Here is a 21883-nt window from a genome sequence, read left to right as displayed (position 1 = left end):
TAGTATGTAGAAAATTGTGTTGAATTATGCAGCCAGGTTTGCGCTGCGTTACCGCGCAAGTCTTATGTCCCTATGTAATTAAAAAATTATAGAACATCAATTCTTAAAAAAAAAAAGTTTTCTGCACTGTCATGACCATATTTTAATTTTTCCAGAAACTGATAGTGGTGCCGAAATTTTCCGGAAATCCAACGTCGGTTACCTCGAAAAAACGGATTCGATGTTAACGGAAAGAAATAAATTTTGAAAGCTATCGTTGTCGCAAACGTAATAATTTTATCACAATTAATCGAAGAATTGGGGAAAAAATTTATGTTTTATCCTTATAGAAACAATTTTTTAGGTATATCATAAATTCAATTTGGACGTGAACCGTATCAGGTTTTTAAAAAAATTAAAATTACCACGCCTGCGGGGTGAAAAACTCTTTTTTTCTTTTCTTCAACTTTTAAAAGCCCGCTTTGAAATTTCAAGACATCGGATTTACGGCACAATTGTACGTATAGTACAGTGAGCAGAAAGCTGGCAGAACTTCTCTAGAATTCAAGACGGTGAATATTGTTGGAATTGATTTATCGCGAGACATCGGTTTCAGCGGACCCAAGAGCCGGGCATCACGCGTCGCAGAAACCGAGGAAGGACGTCGTCGAGGCGCAAGTCTCGTCAGCAAGGTTAGAACTTAGGGTCGAGGGTCGCCCCTTGCGTTGGTAATAGGCGGAATGCGCGCCTTTACGACTATACGTTTATCGCGGGGTATTGCAAGGAGTAACTGTGTCCGCCTGCTACAACCGGCCTTATTTATTCGATGTGGCCGACAGCCTGCAGGTCTCGCGATTAGCAGCCGTCCAAGAGCCGATTGTGAGACCGTTGCGAAGATGCGGAGCACGCGTGTGCGTGTTGAAGTTCCGAATTTGAAAAGTTGCGAGAACGCCCAAGTCCGAATTATTTGGTGGGAAAACTTGGCGTAAAGAAATCAAACTTTCTTGTTTCTTCAACGTTTGTTTTCTTTACTTCAAGTTTCGTCGCCAAACAGTTCGAAATTTGGGGCTTTCGGAAGTTTTCAAATTCGGAATTTCAACCCCGCCCCGCAGCCTCCTCCTTTCCTTGATCCCCAAGTTATCCCGTTTCCGCTAATTTTATTCGCTTCAGAACTTCGTTCACTTCCGTCGTCTTGTTTACGAAAGTGTTTCATTAATTATCCGTCCTGGTATTAAAGAGGAAATTGTAATTCGATTTGCATCGCCGAGGATCACGGGAAAGGTGCGAAGAGTGCAGTTCGGCGTCTGGAGGCTTGATCACTGAACCGGCAAGAGCCGAGGCGAAGAGAAAGGTAAACAAAGTGGAGAGGGAGAGGCAACAAATCAAGCGAACACCTTAAACCGGCAATTTGCTAATTCTCGATAACAACTTAATTCAGGGTTTCGTTGCCGATCAAACAAAGCGTAACTACTTAATTCGTCTAATAACTCGGGAGGGGGGCGAGTTCGTGTATATGTATACAATGCGACGTGGAGGTGCGAATCGTTCGGGGGTCAAAGGTAACACCAAACGCTTTATCCTCCCCTGATTACATGATAATTACGAGCTGCGTGCTGCAGGGCAGGAACCCCGTATCTTGTTAACGTGGATGAGAATTTATATACGCAGAGTTCGCGGGTGTGCGAGCAGCCGATTTAAACGACGTGGGCTCCGCGTGTTTTTTCAAAGGCCAACAACACTCGATCCCTCCCGTCTTCTTGTTACAAAAATTAAATTATTACCCCGCAGAATGGAAGGATAAAGAGAGTGAGGAAAAAACTGCAATCCGAGGCTTTTTCACACCTAATTTTAAAGTGTATATAGTATGATAATTCGTGTCTGAATTCCCCCTAGACTTAAGTATACTGCCCGTTATTTAATTCATTTCATATTTGTTTCACGCACGCATAATTTGCTGGACGATCACCGCGTTATAATTTTTGTAATTTGGAAGGTAAAAAACGAAAAGTTAACACGAAGAAAGAACAACAAGCAAGCCTCTCCGGCTAATTCGTTCTGAAATCTGAGGGTCTTCGCAACCTCGAAATCGCACCAGGCTGAAGTTTAACTGTTAAAAATTTTCGTATGGAACTTCCTACACTGCATGGTAGAAATTTTATTCGGATACGGCACAATGAATTCACGACACATTTACTGTTTATTCAATTTACAAATGCAATAAATTTACTACAAAATTGAGTACATTCAAATGACTTTTTTGTATTTTTCCTATAAATTTTAGTAAGATAAAAAAAATTTCATTCTCAATTTAAGATAAGTGCGTAATAATTTATATCGCTTCACCGAATTTCCAAATTTGCAACCTGATTTCGTAAATTGACAACTCTTTTATACAGTAAATGTGTTGTAAATTCACTATTATTTTGAACAGTGACTTAGCAGCCAAACGTTCCAATGCTCATTCGAATAAGGTTACGAAATCCTAAAATCAAAATTTTGTGCAATACCTCGAACTCTCAATACTTTTATCCAATAATGAGGATAAAACTGAAATGCATTTATCTATTTCCAAAATGTTCAACACGTTTGGCTGCTAGCTTCGTCGACATCGCACGGTTGCAACCTCTTCTCGAAATAAGAACTTGGACCCGGAGCTTAACGCGCAGCTTGCAGCGAGGAGACACGAGGTGTGGGTACTATGCCTGCATACGCGAGTCGCGAGGCGACTAACTGACGATGAGCGTGGCACCAACAACCCGCGAGTAGGTATACGTACCAGGCTATGAAATATGGCTCTGTGAACCCGGACGTATGCCAATGCCGGCTAACTACTCCTGCCCAACGTATAACCACTCGCAGTTAACGAACAAAAAATATTACTAATTATCTATACCTGGCTTGGTATAATACGTAGCGCGGACCGATCGCGCGGATGAGGAAGAAAAAAAGATTTAGAGAGCTCTAAAGTTGCAAGAGCATTATGGGTAATATATGTATGCATCTTATACGGCGTTGAATCTCGCGCGCTGGTATATCAAGAAATTGAATTTCGACTTACCCAGCGCCAAGCTACCGCTGCACTCTGCCCGACGAAATCCGCTTGAGGAAACCCGGAAACACTCTGGATATTGGAACATTGGTTGAGTTGAACGAACGTCAAGTGTCCCCGATTCGCGATCCGATCGAAAAGTCCGTTTCCATATTTCGCGGATATAAGTTTCGCGAACTGACAACGACTCACACACTACACTAGTTTACACTAGTACACTAGTTTGAAAATTCACTGAACTGCACTAGTATTGAAGAGAGTAATTGCAGGACGGTAACTTCTAAGCCTTGACATTCGTCTTTAATTGCCCGGAAGTTGACCTGCAAAAAAAATTCAATTCTCGTAATATGATTACTGATTACCAATTGCACAGCAAAACTAGATATTCTTGGCAAAATATACCATTGCTGACTACAAATAGTCATTGCGAAACTCCGGCTTCCTCTGCTCCTCCTTCCCCTTCTTCTTCTCCAACGTCTCGGCTTTTTATTCGGTTTCTTATAATCCGTGAGTATAATTGGTCCTCGTTGATGCCGAAGCTGACCTGTAACAAATTCTCGCAAAATGATTAGTGATTATTTCGAAAAATTAAATATTCCTAGCAATGTAGCACGAAATCGCAGGTTCGGAACTTCGTCGTCTTCTGCTTCTCTTTCTTCTTCAACCCCTCCAGCTTCTTATTCATCTTCCACTCCGTAAGAATTCGTCATCCCACGTTAATGCTGAAGTTGCCCTGTAACAAACACTTGCAATATGATTGGTAGTTATTCGAACAAACTTAACATTCCTGACAAAACAACCGGGATTCACAGTGGCAAAACTTGATCTTTTTCTTCTGTTTCTTCTTATGTTTCTTCATCTTTTTCTGCTTCTTCTTCATTTTCTTCGTTTATGTTGGGTTTCAACTCGACTAAATTGTCACTCGTATGATCGTTGTTCACTAACAAATCAATTATCACTTTCTTGCGATCTAACCGAAAGCAACGGAAATTGTCGAATTTAACGTGAAAAAAATATGCACTTACCTACGTAACGCAGTGCCACAATTACAAGCCGTTCATCACGCTTGCATCATCGTAACGGACGATTCTCGAAGCAACGAAGGCACGACTCAAATTCACAGACACACACTCGAGAAGCAGCGATCTTATTCGCGACGCGCTCATAGAGACACTGTAGGCGACTCTTATTCGGGTAGTCTCAAACTAAATATACGCAATATTGCCATACCTATGATGTGAAGAAGAATCGTCAATCACGGAGCAATGTTACGAGCTTACCACTCACACGACGACTGCTCACCGAACACTGATTAACATGACGAGCTCCAAACATCAGACTGGCTTCCGAAATCCAGACCCAGCAAACGTAAACACAGCAAATCCGATCGAATCCCCTTTGTGGCGTATTTACGAATGCGGAGCTCCCGGGACGGTGTAAACAGAAGGCGGAGGCGTTCTTCTTAGCTGCAACGTTAATCTGAAATTCAGAATTCTCGATGTTGATTTCGACGTATGAAAAACAGTAACGATGCGAAGTTCCGGAATGTTCCGAAATTCTTCACAACAATGAAGAAGGAATACGATTTTTTCCTCTCAAGGTTTTCTTATGCTGTTCAGATTATCAATTGTACGTGACTTTTCGCGTAAGGCGAGAAAGTGACTGTCGCTGTATTTGCAGGAATACTGAATAACCAAGCTAACAATAACTTGTAAGATTCTTCGCGACAATTCGCATCTTTTTACAACTTCGACGGTGATAAGACGAACATTCGAGAAACAGGCTCGCGCCATCTTGGGATGCAACCGTTTCTTACCTCGTACATTCTTCGATATTATCATCGATGAAGATTTAAACGAGTCGTCAAAACGACTCCCTGTAGATTAAAAACTGTCGCCGAGATTTTCACTCGCGAATGAATAAACTCCCAGAGTGATTCAGCGTCGATATTTCTTGATCAGGTCGAGAAAATCGGAGCCTTTTTTCGTGCCTGGGTGCAAACTACAATGACCGTGAACAATTGACGATCGGATCAACGCCATCTCGGGCAGGGACTACTTTTTATTTATTCGGACCGCGGAGGATTCCGCGGAAGAATCGACGTTGTTAGGTCGTTGATATCTGGAGAAAAAAAACTTGACAATCGCATTTCCTTCTATTTTCAAACTTGTTTCTTCACGATTACACGAACGCATATTGGAAATGCTGAATAACCCAGCAATCTGTCGAATCGTGGACACAATGAAATATAACTCTGACAAACGAAACTAGGCCCACATTGCCAGCGATTGGAGCCTTAGACAAAAAAAGAGTTAAAAATAATCAACGCATATAGAGTCGTATGCATAAGTACTTATACCTGTTGCGTGACGAGGATTGACTTGCGGTTCTCGGAGAAGTTCGATATTAATTTCAGCAAGAATTAGATTATTATCGAAACGTACGTCACGTCGTATACGAATACGGTAGACAATCAACACGCATATCGGCAGAACGGGAATAATATACCTATCGGTACTTATAAACGGAGAATTCAACGTTACGCACGAACCGAAGTGCAATTTTTCACCGTCCAAATGTTTAGGCATTGTAACGAAATCACGCGACGAGATCCCCTGCTGCACTGTTTCCAATCGCAGTAAATTCGCGGACACAAATTAGGCAGTCAAATCAATGTTACAGAATCACAACACAAGCGTTAAATACGATTTATTACCGAATAGTAATCAATCATCTCCCAGCACAGCACCTATCACAATTAGCGACAATTTTCAGGCCGCGTCGGTAAGGAAGATCGTCTACGGAGATTCTAGATTTCTGCAATCAAACGCATAGTACTTTGATTTTAAGTTTATTCAACGGGTGTCGCCACCCTAATAGAAATTAGACATTCTTTAGAAGCACAATCGTGCTAGGAGATGGCCGATCCCGAATCACAAATGAGATTTCTTCTGAAATTTTTAAAAGGGAGACACGCAGTTATTTTCTAGGTTACCTGTGGGCATAACGTTGAACGTTTTGCAAGATCCAGAGACCATCGCATCCCCCCTCCGCTCCGCCTATGCTAACATGATACATCAAGTGTCAGCTTGAAAGGATCGAAGAGGTGCGGACTGCTGAACGGGGGGCGTATAGACCACGGTTCGAGTCCCGGGGGCGTCGAGGGAGGCGGAGGAAATAATACCTATGCCAAGGCATTGTTCGAATGACTTATGGAGGGGTGCATTAAACTTTACGAGAGTATCGCCTGTACGCGCTCTTCATTCTTACCCAACTCAGAGCCCTGAACTTGCCCGTCTTTAACATGACCGCAAACTACTCGATCTTGTAGCAGCAGTACTGACCGAATCGTAAACGAGGTGTTGAAAACCCTGCAATCACCCGACGCCGTCTTGCAGGGTGGCCACACACTCGGAAAATCTGGAAACTTGGAAATTTCGGGGGATTTAAAAAGGGTCATGGAAAACCTCGAATTGCCTGGATATTTTTAATTTGCTCGTGAAGAGAAGTGAAAATATCAGCTTTCCGTCGTGGGAATTAAAATGATTGTTTGAGGCAACAAGTTTACTTTTTTTCGCCGAGAAAATAAATTGGCTTTACGTGACTTTTTTATACATTACATTTTTATTCAATTGGAATTGAATTTGAACCGAATATAGAGTCGATAAGCTGAACGATATAGATCTTAGTAACTTACTACAGAACTGGGAGAATGTCAGGGAAAACTAGGTTTTAGATCCTGGAAAACCTGGAAATGTCATGGAATTCTTTCCCCAAAAATTTCTGTTTTCAGAAAACTGAAAAAAAGGAAACGGTGGGTCAAGGTGTTGAAGGAAAGAAATAAAAAGCAATGGACCACTGGCCCAGATGTTTGCTTTGAGTTTGAATTTCGAATTTAAATATAATTGGGTGAAATTGATTATGATTTTCCGATTGCCGAATTATCGAAACTGAGGAATTGTGGCTATAGGTATTATACATTATAATACATATATACAGTAGTACGTATTTACGTATAACACGCGAAGGAAAACTGAGATGGAAAAAAAAATTGGTATCGAACAAAAGATAATATAGTATTGTGGAAACCGAGGAGCTGCAGCGTATTAGGGGCTGTATTAAACTGAAAACACGAAATTCGTTCGAGATCCTATTGAATATTTTTTGTTACTGATCTTTAGCTCGTCTCGGATGGACAATGGAGCATCGAGCGATAATTCTGGTGTTTAGGGCAGAGATTTGTGGTTCAACTGCAGGAGAACTTTCTGTTGGTTTCCTAGAGGGCTGCCGCAGCAAGCCAATCTTGCGGCTGCTCGTGCAGTCCTACCGTATCTTACACACCTTTTTACAATATTATATCGCAAGGTGCACAGGTGCGGTGATTTCAATTCTAAATTACATCGATGCTCCCTGACATAATAATTCCCCGAAGTGTAATTCTTATCTACGGTCAGGTGAAAGAGAAATAATAACGATCAATAACGGTAGCCCGCAGAAAAATGCGCGACGCTTGGCGCCAGTCTTGCAGTATCTATGTGAAATATAATCTTATATTACTAAATTATCACATTGCAAAACGAATGTATAAGAAATGTTGGATAGTTTCTTGGAGCAATCGAAAGACTCGACAATCAAAATATTATAGCTTGTTCGTGAAATACCGAAAGTTTCGATTTTTTCATATATCGCGTATCTAACGAGATAAGTAGGTGAGAGCCATTATACGATCTTTTACCACGCGCAAAGGTAAAAAGGCATATTTTTTCCCCTTTGTCCGTGCGCGAAAAATGCATCAATTAACGATAAAAAGTCGTAAGTACTGTCGGTTATACCCATAATATGATCACGTTCACTAATGGAGTTTGTGCCCACATACGACCTTATACCGTTACGTTTGACATTATTCTTATAGTAAATAAAGTAATTCAAACATTCTTCTCGAAATCGATGAATCTATACGTTTCAAAGGTTTTTAAAGCGTTTACGAAAAGAACAAAAAAATGGTCGATGCAACCTTATACTATTTACAAGTGTGAGAAATCCACTAAACGCAAACCCTTTCACCATTCTGTATCAATTGTTTCGACCAATTTTAGTGCAGATATGCGTTTTGAGTGCTTTTGTATCGAAAAATAAAATCATACGCCCTTTAACCACCAAATTCACCCTTATTCGCGCATACGTCCTCATACCATTAGTCGGGTGATATATGCTTGAATCGATGGGTTTGACTTCCGTTAATCGGTACTCACCTCGACCACCGCACCACCATGATGTACGAACAGCGAACACCAGGCCTCGACAACCAGCCGCTGGATTCATCGCGAAGTTTGAACTCACGCAACCCGGTGCAGTTGCCTGCAAAGAACATAGCAAATCTTCCGTCACATGAATCATTTTACCAAGCAGCCAAGTATATACTCCGTTACAAAAGGAGCAGAATTCTTTAACTGCAATCTCCAGCACCGTTACGAGAATATCTCAACTCTCGCCTGTTGTGCAGAGTCACAAGTATATTTGCGAAAGCGTTTATTGTATAATAATAATAGCATGACTACACGTTATTTCTTTGGCGCTTTTCCGCTTCTGATTACCTTTTATTTGCCTATAGTCGCATATTCACTATTATTGTTTACTTTTAAGTTTGTCAAATTACGAGTATTTATTTCTTTCCATCCACCTTTCACCGTTTCGTGTGCAAATGAAGCTCAATTCGATCACGGATCTTGGTGAGTAATTCGCCTATGTATCAAAACGAACGTGGCTATAATGTAACCATTCTATCGCGAAAGTACCGGGAATTCTACATCTAACAAAGTCTCGACGGGATTTTTCCCCACATAATAATAAAGGTACATATATCTATGTACCTATAATAAGGTATAATGCAGCAGAACGTGACAAAAGTGCAAATCTGTCAAGGTTCCGCCATATAGAAGATCAATATCTGCAAGTACTGTTACGACAATTACAATTCGACGCATGAAAAGGAGAATTCCTTTGATCAGTGTAGTTATAATAATTAAGCACCGGGCCTAGATTAGCAGTGGGATGAAAGTAAGGGTAATGAAAATTGTGTGTATACAAGCAACAAGATGCATAAATTATACCTAATACAGCCGGGTTAAGACTGAATCGGTCCTCGTCATGTTGGGTATATACATATATCTGTCGAGGTAGAATCAGAAATGGTTGTCGAGTGAAAGACGCGGCCCAATAAATCTCTCAACTTTTTAACCATCCGACTTGTCGTCCGCGTATAAATATATCGTTTTCATAAATATTTATGTTGGACGACCAATTGGAGCGGAGTCCTCTTCAAGTCCAAGTCCTGCGAGTCCAAGTCCGGGGGTACATATTTGCTGCGCCGACGTCGATTCCAGCTCGCAGACTCACCCCGTCGACGACTCTCCACGATAATAAAGATATCCATTACTCACTTACTCGGTAGAAATACGTGGTTCCTTTTGCTCTTTTCATCGCGATCGAGACGCTTGCAGTTCCCTGCAGTCTTCCCCAAGGATCTGTATTCGGGAGTCGCGTGATGCTCGATGCTCCGATCTTACTTCCATGGATCCTACGCACAGCTTACGATCAATCCTGAAATGATTATACAGATTGTCGCCTTGTATCCTTAATCCGCACGCTATTTCTTCGCTCGGGTATAATTTCTACAATACGATAATAGGTGCGGTTAATGCAAGAAGTTTGAGCTTGTACTTGTTTATTGTTAATTGTTTTATTTTTTTTATTTTTTTTTTTCCCTCTTACCTCTCTTCTGCGAACAGAGGGGAGAAAAATGACGGAAATAATTGAGGCGAGTTTCAAACGGGTCTTAATATTTTCGGAGGCAAATGCGAGCGGTGTCGTGGGTTGAATAAGGAACGAGTCCGCGATATCATTGATGGGGCGATTACGATGCAGCCGGTCATCTTCCGGAGAATGTTTACTTATGGTCGGTTGCCGACAGGCCCTTTATTGGATTTAGTCCCCTAATGATTTTGTCAGTGGAATAAGAACCTGCCAACATTCCGCCAGGCTTGTTCTGCCCTCGTGAAATCTTTGGTAGTCCAACAGCGAGAATAAAATAACCGCTCACCGGTCGTAAATTATAAATGCCCCTGCAGCTCGAATGAATTATTGTAACGTTAAACATTGATTTCCATCACCTACTACTACCCAAGGAATGCTGATTGACAATCGTGGATTACTCCCCGTAACGAAGCCGATACCGATTCAAAGTCATTTAACACGTTGAGCGCCACGCGTATTTCTAAGACAATCCCGTTCAGGCCACGCGCGCCGCTGTCAGCCACCGATAAGTCTAGTGTCAGCCACCGATGGCTGACGCGGCCTAAACGGAAAGTCTAGTGTCAGCCACCGATGGCTGACATGGCGCTCAACGTGTTAACCGAGCGCGAGGGGAAAATTCATCTAGAAATTATCCGTAATACTACGCCGGTAATCACAATTTCTGTACTTTTATGGCACCGCAATAATTTCTTACGCTGTTGGGCCAACGCCGACTGCAGCTGCTTGTCGTTCGTAACGTACGACTACTTGAAAAAGATTTCTAAAACCGATCAAATCCTGCGCCCCAAAGAGCCTCGTCATTATGTAGGTAAGTGCTCGATTTCTCGCCGTCGCGACACCTGCTTGACACACTTAATCTTCAACCACATACCTGTAATATGTATAAAATTTCGTTTCTAATCGTTGATCATGGGAAAGTACTAACGACTTAAAAATTCACAAATGGTTAAAATCGAAAAAAACAGCAAGAAAATACGCGACTCTTAGAGTGATTTAAAAAAGCTTTATCAGACTCCGTATACAAGATTAAGCGGTCTGTGCAAACTTCGCAGGGTGTAAAACTGTGCTGCTTGGCTACTGTTGTATCACTACCACCTGTCGCTGGCGTTAAGTTAGAGCTGTATAACTGTAACTGCCAGAGCAGCAAGAGAATCGCCGTATTATGAGTTGGATATTATTGCTTACAGGGCAGCATTTGTCGCGCAATATACCTGTCTGATTGGTTGCCATTGGTTGATTTGCAATTGCTCATCTCCGTCGTACGTATAATCAGCGTAGACTGTGTTATCAGAGGCTCTACGTGTATACGTATAAATCACAAATCATAATTTTCTTATGATTTGTGGTCTTGTCGCTACACGCGAAAAGTTAAACACTTACATCGATATGCCTCGCGATCAGCTGAAATTATGATCTGTGAAGTCGAGTATTGATAAGAAAATTGAAAGCTATACCGATGCAGGTATTATCGCTAGAAAATGATAAATAACTTAATGGACATGATCCCACGAGAAGCAAGTTTTTCTTGAGGAACGTCCCGAGCATTCCGAGAATCGTCCCTTCGATCATGTATTGATACAGCTATATACGTATACCATTAATTGTAAATACGATACATAATGATTGATTTTTATTTTATTTATTTATTTATTTTTTTTTTGCCGAATCGAAGACGAGCCGAAAACGTGTAGCTGGGAAGAGAAGCTCGCTCGTCTACACGTCAGTTGACGTCAACTCTAAATGGAAATGTCTTAATTATCAGCGCACGTAGCCCCCTGCGTGGACTCTCGAACAAAAACGGGTCCTCCGGATGAAGCTCTTAAGGAACTCCTCGATCCTCCCATACTACACAGGTATACCATACACGATCCCTACACGAATACTGACGCACCGTATCTACACGTTACGGAAGCCTGCGACCGTGTATTTCACGCCGTCTCTTGCAACCGAGAATTTAAAGAATTTGAAGGCTCACGTCACCCGTTTCTCCACGACTAATTTCAACCCCGTTGCGCTGTACTACATCAAAATATCGATGGCAATCCTCTTTCATTGTGATAATTATTATATAAAATCATCATAACTATACCCTGTACTCGTACAATTCATCGTTCTTCGTGCAAGATGATTTTTTCGACAGGCAACTGGACATACACGAGTGTATACACGGTTAGCGTTAATAGGGAGCGAGTCCGAGTCGAGTCTCTTCGAGGGAATTTTATATTGGACAGAAATTTGACGAGTCTCATTTTGCAGAGAAAATTTTTTTTTCTCCCTCCAAAGTAAGTCCTCGATATTACGATATTAAAAACGCTCTCTGAAACTGTCATAAGCTCGGGTATTAAGCCAAATGGATATCGCAGAGATTATCTAGTGATAAAATCGCACAATTAAAAGAATCATTTCTTTTTATTCAACGGAATGCGTGACTTCATGCACAGATTGGCCGCATGCGCAGCTCTGAAAGATGTAGTCGAACGAGTTTTGTTACAGCTGCCGCGACGATTGGGGAATGAAAATGGAGTGGATGCCATCTTTAGCGATGACGCGACGTGTGTGCGGCGAGGCAGTTCGGTACCGTTGATTCGATTATAATTTTCGTCGCGAACCGGGAACCGGGGGGTCGTTGCTCATATCGTTGAGCATACGCAACCGCAAAATGTGATCGACAAGAGGTGTTGATGAGTCGGACAGGCGGAGTCACGCTTAGCGCGTACCAAATACCCGTAAACAAGCTCGCGATCATCTCGGCGCCATCTTAAAATCAGCTGTCACAAGTGAAGCAGACGATACGCAGGTGGGGGATACTTTTTCCTTCTTTTTTTTTTTTTTTTTGTCTCCCTCGTTCCTTCACTTTCGTGATTGACGTTGGATGCGTCTGTCCTTTGTACAACCTCTTTATTGATCGACGTTGAAATTCTGTATTTTTCCCAAATTCTTGCCACACTCTATCCACACGTTACCAAGTTCCGAAATATCGCCTTTTCATGGCCAACGCGTTTCTATTTCTAGCCGACACATTAGCTTCACGCAGGTTTGTCATTAGTACAAGAAAACCAATAATTTCCATGCCCAAATATTGCGCAATATGTTTACTACGCTGCATGATATTTCTCTAAAAATATTCCTTCAATTTTTGATATCTTATCCTTGGTGTAATCTGAATTTTCATCTTTATACTGTAATACAGAGGCGGGGATATGTTTTCATTCTGTCTACTCTTGGGAATGTACAAACGGCTGTCTTCTGTCAAACATCCGTATACGTAGTATTGTTCGTGTTGCAGGAATTGTCTGGACTAATTGCGAGGTCGCGGGGAGATGGAAATAAATCAACCCGATGTTCAACTAGACGACGCATCATTGGGCCTTATTTCTGTATGCGTTAAGGTCGAAGATCAGGAATCTGAATCGAATGACATAGATGTGATATGCGAGGCGAATAACTTGTGTGCGATTGAAATAAAAGAGGGACATTCGTTGATTCACGAATTGGAAACTACTATTTGCAATAACGCCGATGATCTAGAGACTTTGAGTTTGACTTTCAATGCTCTGGAGCATAACGTCGTGCGTACGTTGGCTAATAATTTGCCCGAAACTATAACATTGGGAGCTTTGCACCCGGATATAATTAATGAAGAAATTCAAAGACGAATGAGCCAGGCGACCGAAGTCTTTATCGACAACGACGACAGACTGCAAACGATCCCTTACAGCGTTCCTGATTTTTTGGATGGTTTGAGCCTAAATGTTAAAAGAGAAGGGAATGGTATCTACAGCTCGGAATGGTTGTGCATAGACCAGGAGGACACAAGTAGCACCGAACTTGAGTTGAGAGTTTCGAAAGGTGAGAAAGACAGGTCAGAAGAGCCGTTGGACATCGAAGCTGAGACTGCTCCAGCTACAAAGAGAAAAGGAAGGACGCGTGTTTTGAACGAACGTTACAGAGGTAACGTTCAGGGAAAAGCAAATAGTTCAGAAAAGGTAAAGAGGAGATTGAGAAGGAAGGGTAAGCCGCGTCAGGATTACAGAGAGAGGTTGAGAAGGAAAGCGGAGTGCATGAGAGAGAAGCGGAGAAAACTTTACGAGGAAGAAACGGAGGAGGAACGACTGCAGAGGCTGGCTAAAGAGGCTGCTAAGAGAAGGGAAATGAGAATGTATTACGAGACTCCTGAACAGAGGAGAAAAAGACTAGATGCGGAGGCGGCGAGGAAACGAGAATACAGAATGTACAACGAGACGCCTGAAGAGAGGAGAAAAAGATTGGACCGAGAGGCGGAACGGAGAAGGATAAAAAGATTGACTTTGTACGCAAACGAAACTGCGGAACAGAGAAGGGAAAGGTTGAACAGAGAGTCTGCGAAACGACGAGAAGCTAGATTGAATCAGTATTCAAAGGAGTCGGAAGACCAGAGGAGAGAAAGATTGAGAAAGGATGCCCTAAGAGCAAGGGAAATGAGGTTCACCAGGTCTGCAATTGAAACCGAAGAGGAACGCAGACAAAGGTTAGTAAAAGACGCTCTTAGAAAACGGGAATTAAGAACGCATGGTGGGCATTCTGTGAGCAATTTCACTGAACTTCAAACCGTTCGCAGTTTTGAGGAGTTGAACAATGTGCAGATGAGGGATGACCCCGATAACCAATTGGGGAGCCATTATCTCAGCAACTGGATGATGTGGTTTCAGAACACGCTGACCCAGCCAGTTCATATCGGAGAGCAGACCATCGAGCCTCAGTCCCAAAACAACGGATGAACTCGTCGCATTACTTAGGCCCAACGAAACTAGTATACATATGCACGGCACGCGTATATAGAATCCAGAGCTTAGCGTGTATCGAGTAAACTATTAACGGTTTATTTCACGTTCGATTGAACGAATGACGCAAAGGTGCAACGACCATTAATGTTTCCATGTTTCATAATCGAAACACTCGATCTGTAGCCAGTTGTTAACGTCTGGATGGATCCACGAATGAAAATTAAATACGAGCGATAAAAAGAACTTTGAAATTTGCTCTAGAGAATTTAGGGCTTAGAGTTTATTTTGCTGGTGACTGGAACAAACTTTGTTCCACCAGTATATTTTTTATTTCCACAGCGACAATTAGTCTTTAACAAACAATGACAGTTATTTATTAATTAGTTGAGCTTGAATTTAGAGCGGCTGGTACCCACATCTAAACTTTTAAGCGTCAATGATAAGACGCGATCGATGTCCACCCAGCTCAGAAGTTTTGAGAAAATTCGTACTTTAGCAAAGTAGTGAAATCGTAAAGGAAAACTAAGCAGTAGATGGGTAGACAGCTACTGTATACTCTAGTTTTTCGATAAAATTTGTACTACCAACAGAGAATTATAGCTGGAAACAGTTGTACAGCGTGTATAATAATTTTGTTCAAGTTGATGAACTTTGATTATTACTTTTCGTTGTTACTTCAGTTATACCGTGGTCTTTGACCACTGCATTTAATATTTATACATATTATATTATATAAAATATACATATACATCATACATATATCAATATATACGTATAACGATAAGTTTGTCGCATACATTTGTATTGTTATAATTATACATTGCATCAGTTGTGACAACGAGTGATTATGTACTTTCGTAAACCATACATTACAAGGAGTTTGCCGATAGTTATTAATTATTATTAGAAACAGTTCGAGAGTTAAATCCTTTTTAAATAAATGAGTCAAATAATTTGTCGGCCGTGCTGATCGTTGTTCTTTGTTTTTTTTTTTTTTTTTTCAATTTCCTCGTTAAGCCTATAGATGAATAAATTACCAAACAGCACGTTGTACTTGGTTTAGGAAAAAAAAACCAGCACAGCTAAACGCGACATAGAATTTGATCATTGATAGATCATTCCTATCTATGCCTAAAATCAAATGAATGTATTTTCAACTTCCGAATCTTACTGGTGAGTGGTGAATGAATTTTTCAAATAGTTTCCCAGATTTTTAAAGCAGAACGATTGGTTGAGGATACGCAGGCCTTAACGAAAGAACAAATCAAAAGAAAAGACGTGGCTGTATAAAAGGAGAAAAACAGGACGGACGATCTAAAGCTGCGTTCACACTTCGTTCGTATTTCAGGCTTATATATATATTGCTTACTTAGAAAAAATTCTGTCACCGATGCAAGACAGTCTGTTAAATTCTGCAATTAAAGGGCCTCGCGTCGCACCCGCGATCAAAAATCGAATCCGCATTTTACGCTTGAAATTTGAATAACAAGCGGAGCACGTAGATGAAATTTTCTCGCCGACATATCTGCCGACTTTTGATTGGATCCCTGAGTGACGCCAGCCGGGATCGCTGGCGCTTTCTTTCCCTCCCCAGTTCCAGTAACAAATTGTAGCAGCAGATTGTGGACTCGTGGCTGGTCTTCCTAATCAAAATTTACTGTCTCCTTCTCACCGATAATTATTCAATAAATGACAATTTTTTGACACGTACGGGTTCGATAAAAAAAGAAGGAAAACAATGGGAGAGGTTCGGTATACCCGCAATTTATTCCTGCGAGGTATATGCATCATTTACTTATTCGCATTTCTCAGCTTCTACATCCAAATCCCAGGTAAGAACGGCTTATTTTTATCCCATTAATAGCACCGGTTGCTCTTAGACCTCGTTCAAGACAATCTTACAATTATTGGCTTGTTAACTATTCATGCCAACTCTAATAGACCTCCCCATATTTTCAGTAGTCGGCATTAGCCCAATTGTCTTTTACCGTAATTAGGCCGGGTGTGAACTAAGTTTTTATCTTACCGAAACGACGGATTCCAGTTGCAGGAAAAATAACGCCTTCGTTTTATCTGTTCGTTTTAAGTGACCGAAAAAAAAAACACGATCACCGTAATTTATAGGCACTTGCTGACAATTTTTGTTCGTGCAATTCTGATACTAAGCAAATTCAATTGTTTATTCTCTTACTGGATTGAAAAATAACGTTTTGTATCTCTGAATTTGAAATACCTGTAATTATAATGACTGCGAAGGAGCTGATAGTTTTAATTGTTTAAACATTAAAACAAAACTTATTTTCCTCAATAGGGTTATATGGCAACAACGGAGTCTTACCAGCCAAGGCGCAACTCGATTTGAGGGGTGGTAACACTTTGTCGCAAAGAATAAAACAGAAGCCAACTTTGCTTTGGCTCGCACCATACATAAGCCTAAATACGGAGTATATGCTCGATGTATTGGCGATACTTGGGATTGTTCTCTCATTTACTGGGTAAAATAAGACTTTGTTGATTTCTATTGGTCAAAGTGGCAATTCAAGTCTTCTAAAGCTCCGCAAAAGCTTAAGATCCGTCTCTGCTACTTTATGAAGGTTGTATTTTTGTTTTTCAGATTTATATCGCAAAGGTTTTGCACTGCTCCAGTTTTTGCTGGATTATGGTCTCTCTACTACTCTCTCTATCAAGTTGGACAAACTTTCATGTCGTTTCAGTGGTGAGATTTTTTCAAACATTTTAACACGAGCTGAACATCCCAATCAAGCTTTATTCACTTTATAAGGCTTTCTAAATAAAATCCAAGGCTAGTCGGTCAGGTATACTTTCAACTATGTATTGAAATAAAACCCAAGAAATATTGCATAAGCTTGATCGGAGGCCTGAACAGGACAGTCTACATGAAATTGTAACTCGAGAATCGTATTGACACTCAACACTTGACCAGAGTATCGAATGATGTGTTTGTCAAGGTTACTGCTCACCAATGAGTGCAACTATTTTTACAAATAAAATCTGTATGCTTCCGATATCATGTCTATTTTTAACGAGATGAATTGGACTTGCCAATCTATCAAAAGATATCATCGCTTTCTTTATTTCTCATCTAGTTCGTCACTTTCTTTCCTATACCATCAGTTTTGAATATTTTTTAGCTAAAAGAGTTACTTTCTATAGTAGAAACTGAAATGACAGAACAATCATATTTATTCAATTTTTAAGATTTGTCATCTGATAATGTTGAATTTTTTTTTTCTCTGAAATAACTTTTATTTACAGGGATGTTCTTCTTCTCGAAGCTGGATTCTTGTGCACTATTGTTGCACCCTTCTGGTACCCCCGCCGAGGAAAATCCAGCACTCCATCTACGGCATTGACATTTTGGGCAGTTCGTTGGCTACTCTTTCGATTGATGTTTTCCAGCGGTGTTGTAAAGCTAACTTCTGGCTGTCCGACGTGGTGGGGTTTGGAGGGTATGTGATTTTTTCACTTGAACTATCGTATACGTGATATTGAGCACAATAAATTAGACTTGCAGCTTCAGCTGCTGCTCATATTTTATTCCTCATTATTTAATATCGTAGCAAAGGGATAAGACCCTTAAAAGTGTTCTCGTGCCACAAGCGTTCGCCAAACAAATTAACCGTGACTTATTTTGTTGTTTTCCAGCCTTGAACGTGCATTTTGAGTCACAATGCATTCCTACTCCCTTGGCTTGGTATGCTCATCATCTACCGGCATGGTTTCTTCGCTTAACCACTGTAGGAGCAAACGTTTTCGAGCTCGCAATACCGTTTCTGTTTTTCTTCCCAAATAGAAAAGTTCGCATCACTTCGTTCTACTTGCAAGTAAGCATACATGCAACAAAATAATTGTTTACTTAAACGAGTTCTGTTTAGCATTTCACGTTTTTCCTGCAAATTTAAAGATTATACACAAAGAAGTCTTTTGTATGCTAGATTTCAAAGAAACGGACTTATGGCTTGCCCAGGGCGACCGTTATAAATGGATAAAGTAGTTGAAACAGAGTCACTAACATGTATAAATTGTATTAATTATATTTTAAACCCAGGTATTTCTGCAAGTGAATATTATCGCTACGGGAAATTACAATTTCTTCAATCTGTTGACGATCTGCCTCTGTATATCTTTATTGGACGACCAATTCTTCTACAAGAAGAAAGCAAAAAGCAGTCAATCCGATTTCGTTGATTACTTCTCAACAGTTGTCTGTCTTTTCGTATACGCTGCTGTGATATATGGAACATACGTGTACTACAACTTGAAAATAACCGAAGATTTTACCATTGAGTCTAAGATCGGTAAGCAATGAGCTTGACAGAAAATGTTCTTTTATATTTTACCACAGTCTCGAAGCTCGAATAAAATTAATCAACAACAATATTGTAAAATAAAATGTTGGATTTCAGCATTTACAAAAGAGCAGTTTGATCGTGCTCTAGCCACTGTGGTTCCGATCTCTATTTACATGGGTTTAGCATCCCTTGGATTTGTTGTAGCTGAGGCTGTCACCTATTCAATCTTATCTGTGCAAGGAATTGGTAGCAAATTACTCAGTACTTTTACCACCATTATTTACACTCTTAATATTGTGTACCTGTTTGGCATTAGTGTTGTAAGTAAAACAATTTATACTACACATTATAATTCTGCAGCTATGCCTGTGTTTGCTCTCTATCCCAAAACGATGTCTGGATTCTCTTTCAACGTTTTTTTATTGATTTTTCTTCACAGGTGCCGTACGCCACGCTGCATTCTTCACTCAATTCTACAGTCCCAAGTCAACTCAAGCATATGTATTCAGACGTAGATCATCTGCATCTGGTTAATAGTTACGGATTATTCCGACGAATGACAGGAGTGGGAGGAAGACCAGAAGTTATTATAGAAGGAAGCAACAGCATAGACGGACCTTGGCGAGAATATGAATTCTTATACAAGCCAGGAAATGTCAATAATTCTTTACCTTTTGTTGGTAAGTTGAAAAACGAATCTGCAGTGGCGGGCATGTTGAGTATTTAAAAAGTAAAATGGTACATATTCTTGCCGCTGTAACAGTTAACAGACGTAGATATCAATTCAAGTCTTTAGTTATTTGATAACATTTTCCGTTGAGAAGTAACAAGCAAATTTGCTTTCAATGTTGAGCTCGATAATTAACCGATCATGGTCATTTTTTATAGCACCACATCAGCCTCGTCTAGATTGGCAAATGTGGTTTGCTGCACTAGGAACATACCATCAAAACCCATGGTTAATGTCATTAGCCTATAGACTTTTGTCGGGACAACCGGAAGTACTGGCACTTATTAATCAGGCTCAGAATCCGTTCAGAGACAGCCCGCCTAAATACATAAAAGCAAGCCTCTACCACTATCATTACACCCCATGGAGTCAAAGGTACGAGGACATTATCTTTACTCGCGTGTTGCTCACAGGAGGTTTCTAAGTTCCTGGTAATACCTAATTGAAAATTCTCGTATGTTAGACACAGTTCGACCTGGTGGACCAGGGAGAAGATTGGCGAATACTTCCCGATCTTCAGCAAAGATCACCCACCACTATTGGAGTATTTATCGAAGATGAAGATCATCCAAGACAAGCCTGATGAGCAGAGTGTGAACCCGTCTTTGAAATTAATTCTAGACAGCCTGAGAGCTGTCGTAGGAAGAGTAGAAGCTAGTCTCCTTTTATGGAGTGTATTTACTGCGGGATGTGCAATAATTATGAGCGGTTATAATCGGGTGAAACACTAAATCATGTTGATCAATTGACCTTGTCTAATTTGAAAAGTTGTTGATACTAATACCGTATATCGCAAAAGTCCCATGTGGATTCCAGGTCTGAATAGAAGTAACGAAATTAGACACTATTGAATTGATGTTATACACGACACAATTATCATCATACAAAAGCTGAAAAGACTTCCACATTTGTTAATATCGTATAAACGGATAATTTAGCGTGGAGGCTATTTACTGTACTTGTTTACATAGCAGGCATACTTTTTACAAGAAAATGTCAACTACCAAATAACGTTATGAAAGTGGTGATTATTTAGTTAAACACCATTTGTTAAGGAGATTATATTCTTCTGTTCGACAATGTAAACTATACAATCATGCAGATGATGTACCTATTTGTTGAAGTTTGGACGGTGTAGTTATAACGTAAACGGTCTAAAATGCAGGTGAAATATTTTTAGTAATCCCAACTGGATATAAAGTGTCTGTATCGAGGCTCTCTGAAATATGATTCTTAAATTTGTACTCATTTCTACTTAATTATTCATAATTAAATTCTGGTTGAAATCAATTTTTGAAAAGTTCATTCCACTTATAATTATGTACGTGAAATTAATTTTCTGGCATTCCTGTGAATGTCATTAAAACGCATTTCATTACTTCTAAAATACCAACAAGTAAGATATCTACAGGCGATCCATATAGTTGTGCAGACTTGTCTATGTCTACTAATTGCGTTATCTGATTTCTATATAAAATTAAGTACGTGATGATTGGACCACAGATCCATTCATAATTAAAAATGACAGAACTATAAGTCTACATGGAAGAATTCAATCAGTTATCAGTGAAATATCACCGATCCATTTGGATCTGTATTTTATGACTTTTTGAAAACTTACAGTGATTATTTATAGATTTCGTGAACTAATACTTTGTTATGATACTAGTGTTTATTTTGTATCTATTTTTTTTTTTTAAATTCTGTTTTACATTGTCTTTCCAATATTTTAGTATATGTATGTGTCCAGAAAACAATGTGAACGTTCGTTCTAGCTCGTCCTATTTAATTTACTTTTTACTATTATCCCATAATCTTTTAAGTAATAGCTATTTATATGGATTTTTCTTTCAATTTAAATATTACTCACGATTATTACTAACGCGTTGTTAAAAAAAATAAAAGTACATCCAAGGAATTTTTTTGTCTTTTGTACTATGAATTTATTAATTATGCATTTTTCATTTCAAATGTGTTCTATGACTTTGCTTTATAAAACTGAAAGACTAAATAATAAAAAGATAAAATAATCCCAAGTCTTCTATACGCCTTATGTAAATTCGATAAAATAAAGAAAATACCTGAAGTACACTTCATTACTTTGTCATGTGTAATCATCAAAGATCAGTAATAATTATATTCTTATGAGTTGATTTAAAAACCGGCAACGCTTACCGAAGTCTGGGTCACCAGGCTCGATATCTCCCGATTCAATTTCTTCGCCAAATCTGTTTTC

The 21883-nt window shown here is 39.9% G+C and overlaps 2 protein-coding genes and 1 long non-coding RNA gene across 6 annotated transcripts; 2 read left to right on the top strand and 1 right to left on the bottom strand.

Annotated features, from left to right (window-relative positions):
• The first annotated feature begins 12339 nt into the window (after positions 1-12339).
• On the top strand, positions 12340-15562 carry LOC124297135 (trichohyalin-like). 4 transcript variants are annotated; one of them, XM_046747837.1, is made up of 3 exons: positions 12340-12638; positions 13128-14348; positions 14530-15562. In XM_046747837.1, exons 2-3 carry the CDS (start codon positions 13162-13164, stop codon positions 14537-14539), a joined length of 1197 nt encoding a protein of 398 aa, XP_046603793.1. In that variant the 5' UTR covers positions 12340-12638; positions 13128-13161; the 3' UTR covers positions 14540-15562. The 4 variants fall into 4 exon arrangements, with proteins under 4 accessions (XP_046603793.1, XP_046603764.1, XP_046603784.1 ...); XM_046747828.1 differs by having other exon boundaries at positions 12343-12638; positions 14439-15562; XM_046747808.1 differs by having other exon boundaries at positions 13128-15562.
• A 743-nt stretch (positions 15563-16305) lies between these two features.
• On the top strand, positions 16306-21738 carry LOC124297130 (lipase maturation factor 2-like). Its single transcript, XM_046747795.1, has 10 exons — positions 16306-16436; positions 16916-17099; positions 17219-17320; positions 17881-18074; positions 18271-18449; positions 18674-18923; positions 19032-19237; positions 19357-19597; positions 19806-20022; positions 20111-21738. The coding sequence occupies exons 1-10, from the start codon at positions 16343-16345 to the stop codon at positions 20376-20378; spliced, it is 1935 nt and encodes a 644-aa protein (XP_046603751.1). The 5' UTR covers positions 16306-16342; the 3' UTR covers positions 20379-21738.
• Positions 17791-19401, bottom strand: LOC124297147 (uncharacterized). Its single transcript, XR_006906538.1, has 2 exons — positions 19263-19401; positions 17791-18439 (listed from the first exon to the last, which is right to left on the bottom strand). It is a non-coding gene; the product is annotated as an uncharacterized LOC124297147 (long non-coding RNA).
• Positions 21739-21883: the final 145 nt, after the last annotated feature.

The sequence above is a fragment of the Neodiprion virginianus genome, chromosome 1, assembly GCF_021901495.1.
Source record: "Neodiprion virginianus isolate iyNeoVirg1 chromosome 1, iyNeoVirg1.1, whole genome shotgun sequence".
NCBI lineage: Eukaryota > Metazoa > Arthropoda > Insecta > Hymenoptera > Diprionidae > Neodiprion > Neodiprion virginianus.
The sequence above is the reverse complement of the archived record's forward strand: the minus strand, read 5'-3'. Positions and strand labels throughout refer to the sequence as shown.

Excerpts from the sequence above, each read along its gene's own strand:
- LOC124297135 (XM_046747808.1), top strand. The coding sequence starts at position 13,162 with ATGGAAATAAATCAACCCGATGTTCAACTAGACGACGCATCATTGGGC.
- LOC124297130 (XM_046747795.1), top strand. The coding sequence starts at position 16,343 with ATGGGAGAGGTTCGGTATACCCGCAATTTATTCCTGCGAGGTATATGC. Across the intron at positions 16,437-16,915 it reads CTTCTACATCCAAATCCCAG|GGTTATATGGCAACAACGGA; the intron begins GTAAGAACGGCT and ends TTTCCTCAATAG. Across the intron at positions 20,023-20,110 it reads TACACCCCATGGAGTCAAAG|ACACAGTTCGACCTGGTGGA; the intron begins GTACGAGGACAT and ends CTCGTATGTTAG.